We start from the raw sequence: 10,540 nt of genomic DNA on the forward strand, positions 1-10,540 counted from the left end.
TCCAAATAGTCTGAACTCAAGGGCTTTGTGTGTTTAATGATTGACTTCTCCTAAGCACTGGCATAACGAAGGCTTAGTAAATGATATTTCATCCCGTTCTGATATCATTATAAAATAACCATATTTATATTCTCGTAAAATAAAAATATTTTATACCGTTTATGATTTAGCGGATCGTTTTATAATAATAATAAACTCCTTAATTTACATTGATCAGAAATTGGTCCAACCTCTAAAGTGACATGGTCCTGTCTATGGCCCATAGGGACTCCAGTAGATATTTAGAGTTAAACTATTTTTTTGCTCTTTTTGATTGTTTGTGTTGATTAGTAAACCTGAAAGCGCGTGCCTTCATGACCAATCTTTCAGCTTGATGGATAGTTCGTCTTTTACCATAACATAAACGTAGTCATTAACTAAATTTCCATTATTGATCGTACAGACCGTCCTTCCTTATAAAATAGGCAATCGGAGCACGTACTGGCCGTATCCAACAAGCACTAATATATCATTCACATCTAAATTATCAATCTATATATACGAAATGACTGGGAATCTTACAGCTGTCGAGGTCGGTGTGGGTGGTGGATTGATTCAAAGAGGACATAGAAATCGCCACAGAGATGTATTTAATCTGGCGAATATCAAATTCATTGGTTAAAAATATCAATATTTCAGTGATATGCGTTTTTTTATTTTAACGGGATATGATAAATTGTTTTAAGAATTAAGAACTCGATTTTCTAACGATTAGTCGCTTGTGTTACAGTTTTTAAGTTTCCTCATATACAATCTTGTGCATATTTTGTCCCCGGGTGTAATATTGTTATCAAACATGTTATCATCCATTTCCAAAACAGTGCCCAGGGAAGCGATTTACTTCTTGAGCAGACTCGACTTTCTTATCATTCTACTTAGGAAAAGCAAAGTCTCTGAGCCCCCCTTTGTAAATAAGGTGGTCCCCAACTAATGATTTATAGAAAGGACACTTTTTTGGTGTTGATTAAATTAATTTTCTTGCTCATCTCTAAATTGCTTACATCAAAAGTAAAAAGAACAAAATGTTCGTTTCATGATTACACCAAATACATTTATATTACCGTTTACATGTTCACTAATCAATTGGCCCAAGGTCTATTTATGATTAAGGTATGGTCGATATTATACGACGGTACCACACGAATCGTTTACTATTATAGTATATTTCAATTCCATAGAAAGCTATAGCAGGAATCTTCTCCAAGCCGACAACCAGTGCCTATTGATTTTATCGTCTACAATGCTGAATGGATTATAGTTGTAGCTGTTAGACAGATTCACGTATCTTTCGGAATTTGTGCAACTTAATTTGTGAATTTGTGAGGACAGTTAAACAAAATGGGGGATTACGATTCTCCAGAAGATCGGAATACCATGTCTCCATCAGAATCAAAGGAGTATCGTCAAACAGCTGCCAATTTAAATTCGCAGCACTCAGCGTCCAAAACCCAATCCAAAGGTCGTCGCGATATTTTGGACAATATATTCACGTATGTAAATAGAGACCTGTTCGTATGTAAACTGTTTTATTTCTTCTTTTTCGGAGCCTTTGGTTCTTTGTTTCCGTTGATGGCTATTTATTTTAAACAGCTTGGAATGAATGCTTCTCAGGGTGGCGTTCTGATTGGATTTAGGCCGTTTATCGAATTTTTGAGCGCCCCGTTTTGGGGAGGTGTGGCCGATAGATGGAAGAGGGCCAAAGAACTGCTTCTGTTCTCCTTGTTTTGTTGGATTGTGTTCACATTATCAATTGCCTTCGTGCACCCGCCTGCTCATAAATGTTTATACAATAACAAGACGCATACGGTGTTAGAAAATCCCCGCAATCGACGAGATGCATCATGTCTACCAGAGGATTTCGACTCCAAAACGTTAGATTTAAAATTACCGTGCCCTAATGAGCATGAAAAACCGTGGATACTCTTACCTCAGCCTATGAAAAGGGGAACTGGACAATCTCCCCATCGTTTAGATCATAACAAAATAGTCAATGCCAATAAATCAGACGTCGAAGGTCTGGTACATTCTCCCTACAGTACCGTGGTGTATAAAGAAGGCGAAGTGAAAGAAGTCTTCTTTATATTGTTGCTTATTGTGGTTATTGGAGAATTCTTTTCGGCTCCAGCAGTCACCTTCGCTGACGCCATGACCTTAGCGTGTCTTGGTGATGACACTGATAATTATGGTCGACAAAGAATGTTTGGAAGTTTGGGTTGGGGTATCAGCATGTTTTTTGCTGGTTTGGCTTTGGACCACTCTACCACATTCCCCGAACATCCTTGTGGAACTCAACATGCAGCTGAAAAGAACTATACAGTTTGTTTTGCTATATTTTGTGTTCTTATGAGTGCAGCTTTTGTTGCCGCTCTCCAGTTTCGATTTGACTATATTGGACACCGTAAAGAAATCCAATTATCTGAAATCACCGAAAAGGTGAAGGACATTGTAAGAAGAGCTGTAACTGGACAGAGTCGAATCGACCGGGAACGTTTAGTAGAAAGCGACGATGATGATGCTGTCTTCAAGCCAGAACTTGGCTCAACAGCTTACAATAAACAAAACAATGCCTATTCCGATTCTACAAAACAATCGAATCACGAAGATTTAAATATCAAACTTAACCACCAAAATGACATGGTGTCAGACGTCACAAGGGCGCCAAACCAGTATACACAAGACGATGGCCACTTTTTAGGAAAATGGGTGACTGTTTTCAGACTTCTTGCAAACTATAAATATCTGTCTGTACTATTTATAGCCTGGTTTATGGGTTTTGGTATAGGTATTATCTTCACTTTCCTCTTCTGGCATCTACAAGATCTTGGTGGAAGTCCTACTTTGTTTGGTGTAGCATCAGTTATAAACCATATATCAGAACTTCTTGCTTATTTTATGAGTGCAAAATTCATTGCTCGTTGGGGTGAGTATATGAAGCCTTTAGTATTTTGTATGTAGCTTTTAGTACCCCTTTTTAGTTTATTTATCTGTTCATTGAATGCCGGAAAAGGATAGTGTAGTATCTCACTATTTATGTTCTATGCTTGGTTCACAACGAAACCTCTGGCTAAAATAGACTAGTTTTGGATGAATTTCACTTTTCACCTAATTGTCCACATATCATCAGCCTATACTCTTGAATCAAAAGTTTTAATTAGACAAATCCGGAAGAAATATCATGTAAATGATCTAAATGAATGATGCAAGATTTTTTTATATCTCAGACCATTTGGTTAATCTAATATTCATGACCTGTGTTGTAATGTCGTGTTTGTTGAATGTCTTATCCTCATGAATCTTAACCAACTTTATTGACCCAAGCAAATCAATAAAACCTATTTGTCGGCTTGATTCTGATTTTGTCAACTTCAGGTTTTGCCATAACGAGATTTGTTTGAAATCCCTCGGCAGTTATATATCACTAGCTACATTTCTAATAAAGTCTGAAGTATATTTCATGCAATCCACAGATGGAATATAATTTAGTTACGCTGTGAATATTCGAAGTTTTTACACGCACACACAATAACTGTCGTCTGTTAGCAGGTCTGTTGACAGACTCTGTTAACTTAAGTACAGCGTCCTATTATAATTGTTCTATATCTATTTATAATTTCAAACTGTTCAAGAGACAGATGCGCCATTCGGGGGGTTGATTTGAGTATTGAGTATAATATGTAAGCCTACATATAAATAGCCTTCAGAAGTACTAGAAGTGTACGAAAATTTGAATTTTCTTCAGAAATATCTCAAACTAGGAATTTCTTAATTCTTATTTCTATAAAATGTCTTTTCTTTATATATAAGGCAGTGTTTCAAGAAAAGACGACTCGTCTTTTCAACTTTCAAACGCAGATAATTCTGGATACATATTTAAAGGCTCAAATTTCGACGATGAACTTTGGACACTATTACGAATTGACTCAGCTAAAATTCCTGTTTCTGAGACTAAGGTATAATTGTTAAAAAAAAATGGCGCATCTGTCCCTTTTCTGAAGAGAGCTTGTCGATGAAATCGGGTAAGTGGGAATAGGGTTTTTGGTCGAAGGAAGGCTCTCTTCAAAGTTGTTACTATTATTATTCAAATATTAAATAAAATTTCAAACTGAATTATAAAATGCTCAGAATTTTATGTAATTTGATAGCATGGGAAAGGATACATCGTGTCACATCATGCCATTGACGTTCTCTTGCTCAATTATAAGTGCTAAGAATAAGAAGATGAAACATCGAGAATAGTATCAGTAAAGCGGAAATAAATCTGTCTGGAGAATTGAAATGTAAGATGAAAACTGAAAGAAATACAATTTTAAAGCATTCATTCCTTGAATCTTATAATATATCCAAATCATATATCTCCAACTTCTAGGGACGTTATGAATCACCCTATCAAAGTTACCGCGAGCACAAAATGAAGTCGAACACACTTCTCAGGAATTTCTATTTTGACTGCGTTTTCAGAAATTGTATGTGTATGTGTATGTGCTTTAAACTGAAGTTCTATTCGGTTGCAGCTATTTAGGAATTAAATTAGATTGGAAACTTGTAGGTTTCCCAATTTACATGGAAAGACCATCATCCTATAAGTGTATTTTAGGCCTCATGAAATATGAGACCACGTTCCTTTAAAATGATATTGATTTTATAAGTGTAATTTTCTACATCCTTCCAATGATATCAATCACTCTTAGACACGTTACTTATTGAAGAAAATATTCTGAATACAATCATGTCAGATAAAAAGGCTGTATTCATGATTATTTTATTCTCATTTCTCAAACAGACAATATCCGTGTTCCTGCATCCTTTAAAACCTATGCATGCATTTCGACTCTACAATAATGTAGTAATAATTTCGTATAATAATATATGTATCGTGGTCAATGTTCAATGGCTATCTGACCATGTCCATGTTATATATTAACATTAACCAAAAACTCTCCATGGAATGGAATCTGAAACGTTCACCGAGAGAAAGAAATATTTTGTATGATCACTTGTGTTGAGACAATATCGTTCTTATAATGCAATATACGTGTAATGGTATTGGGATGCGAATATTTTACGTGATTTTTTGATCAACGTCAAGAACTGGCTTATGGATGTGGTAGATACTATACTTCCTTGAGACCTTGATACTTTACAGTGTTGGTAAAATCTGAGATAAGAAGTTTGTGGGTTTTTTTTTTGGTAAATGGTTATTTTCTGTGAATTGTTTTTGAGTTTTAATCGGATTGTTTGACTATTTTTCAGTAAAAATGTTTTGAGTTGTTTCTCTTTCAACATTTCCTTGCTAACTGAAATAAAGGTTATAGTTGTTATTCATATTGTGAAACTTGGCAATCTTAGGCTTATTGGTTGATTAAAGAGACAGATGTGACATTTTGGGGGGTTGAATATGTAAATAGTCCCTAGAAGTACTAGAAATGTACGAAAATCGCATAATTCCTTTAGAAATATCTCACTTACTTACTATTTCTATATGTCTTTTCCATATATAAGAGAGATCATAAAATGACCAGTCGTCATTTTAACGTTCAAACTAGGATAATTCTGGTAACTCGGATTTGAAGGCTCAAATTTTGATGGTGAGCTGTGAACACTATTACTGATTGAAAAAAAAATCCCGTTTCTGAGACTAAAGTATGATTGGTCAAAAATAATGGCGCATCTGTCCCTTTAAGATAAGCAAAAGTATAGGTCTTCAAAAGCTTTAAGGAAGTATTCTGTTGTGTTGTCAGCTTCTCGTTTTAATTATAGGCTATATATTCTCTCAGCAATATAGATTATGGTAGTTATTTGACGTCAAATTGTATATTATAAGACAGGAACGGGTAAATTTACTTCTGTCACTGCTTATCAATCAAACCTAACAGCAACAGATGTGTTCGTGGTGAGTTTCTAAATACGTAACAGGAATGCTAATAAAGTCATTTAGAGGATATAATTGAGCTATTTTGTTGATAATCGGTCTCGAGTAATGATATTTTAAACCACATTCACTATTGTAATCAATTTCATTTTTCACTAAGAAAAAATCAATTGGAAAAAGCCAAATAAAATGTTCTTAACATGAAGTGTATCAGTGATCGATACAGTACCGATCGTTAACGGCACGTCAATATCACCATGGTAACGTTTCCGGTGGCTTAAATCAACATATTTCAAGAGTATCTTGTTATAGAGTTAGATAGACAAGATTGTGACTCCCTCAACTGTGACATTTCCGATTTGGCCACTTTCAGAAATTAATTTGCATTCCACACAATAGTCACGCCGTTACATCCTCGCCTCATTAGAATTTCCTAGTCTTCAGGGAAATGATTTTTCTTTGCGGTTGTCTTGTAGGCCTAATGATTCTACTACGATATGACTAGATTTAAGATGGAGTGCAATTGTTATTACCAAATATATGAACTCGAGTAGGCTTATGTATGAAAAGCGATTAGTTTATGTAATTGGCTAAATCATTGAATGAATCCTTCAAGGGACTGCACCAGATGTTTTCTGAACTGTTTATGTGTATCGGGGATACTGATAGAATCAATTTAAAACATTCCAATATTCAATCGGACTCTGTGATGCATGCAATTCCACTAAAACTATGACTATCACAAACGTTCTTATAGTATCATTAATAGTTTTCGCGATAGTGACGTCATAAAACTCTAAGATTTGGTGGAATAGTAAGATCCACAGACGTCTGAATGGAAATTGAAATTTCAAATCGCTGCATAGACACTCACATCTTTCACTAAACCATTCCAATTCTACAGACAGCGTTTGAAATTCCAAAAATACATTCGACCTCATGGGATTTTTGATTAGACTTAAGCTATTTTCAGAAAGGAAAGTCTAAATCATTACTTTGATTAAATTCATTTGAATGCCTTTTATCTTTTTTACAGTTAATAAGTCACAATATAACTATTAGCCATACCTATCAAGTTTTAAAAAATAAATTCTACGATCGAATGAAAGCGCTGCATAATATTTTTAGATTAGATATCATGATATAATCAGCTGTGAGTGTGATCTGCATGAGGGAATATTTATGACGTCATATTATGTCGGTGCATTTGAATGTCTTGTAGACACAGACATACCCGACAGCGTTTTGATTTTGAAAGTGATTTTTCGCCTGTTGATGACAACTCAGGAGTAGTAATGTGTGCCATGAATTGTATTTCCATAGACATAGTCAGATTTGATGTTAGATCAATCTCATGTGGATCAATTGCAGTGGATTACAATCAAGAGTAGTCTCTCTAGCCTTTTCTTTATATTCTCCATATAAATCCTACTATTTCTATCGTAATTCTTTGAACGCCGGAGAATATAGCCTGACTGAATAAAGCAACCTAAGTGATAAATGTAGAGATGCCTATTGTTTATGCCTAGATTAAAAAGTTCCCCCTTCCCCCCAAAAAAGAAAAATCAAAATTAGCCCCATGGGGTTGAAACCCCTTACCAGATTTCAAAATTCTCTATAATCTAATTAGTCAGAATGATATAAGTATTCCAATTGTACTTTCTAATTAAAAATCATTAAAGATTTATACAGTTGTTTAGATAAATAAATAAAAGATGAAATGTTGAGAATATTCAAATAGAGAGACATTCAAGTTGAATTGAATCAATAAGCACTGCAATATAAAATCTATCTTGTGGAAGAGCGAGTTTTTTGCCTTAGTGTAAATAGTAAAGTGCTAATTATAAAGGATCGATATCATGGTATTTTCTATATAAAAAAAATCATTACAATCTGGTTAAAATTAACTTTCTGTTGAGTGCCAAGCCAATTTGTCTGCCAGATTTAGGGTTCATAAAAAGCGCCAGATATAATTAGACAGTAAAGATTTCAGGCATGCTTGGGATTGCTGTTGGTGCCAGTATATGACCAGTGGCGTTTCTACGTCCATATAAGAGGCTGGCCCGGCTTTGCCCCAAACTTTCAAAATTTCTATCAATTTAAAGCATATCCTTGTGGACCCCCCCCTAGAAATTTCTCAATTTCCCATCCGACATTCTGTAATCTATACAAATAGGTCAGTTGTCTGAAACAACACAAATTATGTATTTCTACATCTATTTAAATAAACAATTGATATAACTTGTTTTTATTTTCTATTTTAGGTCATATAAGAGTATTATATGCTGGTTTATTAGGAAATGTTTGTAGGTTTTTATATATTTCATGGTTACACAATCCATGGTGGGTGTTACCATTTGAATTTGTGCAAGGTAGGTCAAGGCAAAAGAAAATAGCTTTTAGAGTCGAATGTATCTTTGTATGTGAAGTCTGAATTGCTGGTGGTGACCTTTTAGTCTTCGACATTCAGGTGGAAAGAGAATTTGGAATTGCTATGGACAAGCGCTTTCAAGACAATGTCAGTCATTGCTAATGTTCCAGTTAATCAAGTCTATTATTTACATCCGGGTTAGTTTATACAGACCGTATTTAAACTAAGTTGCACGTGCATTGCTGACTATAACATTGAGGTATACACTTCTTCCTCCAAACGAATGTATTTCTTCTAGCCTTTCCATTAAAGGTAAAAACTGCCCCTCAAAATTCAGATCTCTACCCCGGAGTTGAGAAGGAATTTCAGAATTTTAATCCATGTGCAGGGCATGATCCTGTCTAACACTCAGCCCATAGGACATTCAGCCCATGTTATCGGCCTCTACAGATGTATATCGTTTGATAATATATTACAGGTTTAACACATGCTGCAGTATGGGCATCATGTTGTTCATATATTACCCAAGCAATACCCAAAGAATTGAGATCTTCAGCTCAAGGTATATTACAAGGTTTACATCATGGTCTTGGTAGAGGTTGTGGCGCTGTATTTGGTGGTGTTTTAGTTTATAGCTACGGTAAGTGCAAACTTCAACTTTTCCATTCAGACAACCAAATGTTTCGGTCTTTTTGTAACTTTTGACAACAAAAGTCTGTATTTCAGAGGCTAACCTACTATGGAAGGGGCAAGGAATCTTGGCTTATTTTTTAGCAGCACACTTGGTGTGTTAGGTGTGTGTGTGGAAGTGGGGGTGGCAATTGTTTACGTCTGGAAAAATGATAGGAGATTTGGGATTTAGGAAGGAGTGGATGTGGTAAAACCAAGTTAGTATCTTTCCAGAGATGAGGCCACGCTCTCTACTTCACTCCTCTATTGTTTTTTCTATCAAATCACACAATGATGATTTATTGAAATTATCGACTGAGATCAGATTAATATATCACGAGAATATTTCAATGGCGACACAACACTTCATTCTTATGACACAAACTTCATTTCCATTTCTGATATTGAGAATTGAATGCCATTTGGGAATTTCAACTAATGGCATCGTGTGATTTACTCAGCACAAATCGGAAGTGACTTATTCTTGCCATCAGACTAAACCGGAAGTAGTTAATTAATATCATCACATCACACCGGAAGTAGTTCTTGTACTAATCACAACAGATAATTTGAATTGTGTTATTGTCCATGAAAACGGGTCGTTCAGTTCCAATTAAAGAACAAAAAGCATTCAGATGAGAAACCATTCACAGACGATTTCGTGAGACCTGCTTCAGTTGTCTCCAACTTTTCTGAAATGGTCTTTCAGCATAGAGAATATGTGAATATTAGGCATATGTGGAAAAAATCACAGTTTTAAGCAAAAGTCTATCTTCTGATTATTATACAATATAATAAAATCTTACTCACGATAAGAATAATATGTAACTTGTCCTAATATTGGAAGCAGTTTTTGTACACACCTGTATGTAATATGATATACTTTTCTTTCAAATATGCCATTAAAAGAATCATTCTTTTCTGTTTTTTTACAGGTAGTGTAATAACCTTTAGAGCGTATGGTATCACCTGTATCTTTATATTAGTTATCTATATGGGTGCTAACTACTACTTGGAAAGGAAGGGATTATTTTCACACAACACTGCTAAATCTCACCATGAAATCTTGGAAGATGCTGGAATCCTGGCACCTCATGGTGTACCGTCTGGAGCATCTTCTCTAGCTAGAGACATCTCCAGTAGTCGTTTAGCTGATAAAGATCCCTACAGCCAACAAAGTGAGTGTCTTTACTTTCTTAAAATTGTCATTTAGTAGATTAAAAGTAAGTCATATTGCATTATGAAGGTTTAATGGTATTATCAGAAACATCCCTCAGTAAATGGCGTCCGTCTTCATTAGCGCGATCATGTGCAAAAAAAGAAGGACGTTTCAGTATTAAACGTGCTCGCTAGCTATCTTTCATTATTATCAATGTCATCATTATTTTATTACAGGTTATGGAGCTACAACTTATGAAGGACAAAATACATTAACCACTAACAACATGACTAATCGAGGTACTATTATTTTGTTATAGTGTTTGTGCCATAATGCACCACATTTCTCATTATAGTGTTTGTTTACAGCCATTTTTGATGTGCAGTAACATAATCAGTGAATTCATAATTGTTGTGATAGCTTTTAGTTTTAT

General features: G+C 35.0%; 1 protein-coding gene across 1 annotated transcript; it reads left to right on the forward strand.

Moving 5' to 3' along the window:
• Positions 1-1,413: 1,413 nt before the first annotated feature.
• LOTGIDRAFT_107720 (hypothetical protein) lies at positions 1,414-10,161 on the forward strand (the record flags this gene model as incomplete). The annotated part of the gene is made up of 5 exons (XM_009065406.1): positions 1,414-2,437; positions 2,534-2,959; positions 8,173-8,280; positions 8,758-8,923; positions 9,888-10,161. 5 exons carry the CDS (start codon positions 1,414-1,416, stop codon positions 10,159-10,161), a joined length of 1,998 nt encoding a protein of 665 aa, XP_009063654.1.
• Between the last annotated feature and the right edge of the window lie 379 nt (positions 10,162-10,540).

Source organism: Lottia gigantea, assembly GCF_000327385.1.
Source record: "Lottia gigantea unplaced genomic scaffold LOTGIsca_7, whole genome shotgun sequence".
NCBI lineage: Eukaryota > Metazoa > Mollusca > Gastropoda > Lottiidae > Lottia > Lottia gigantea.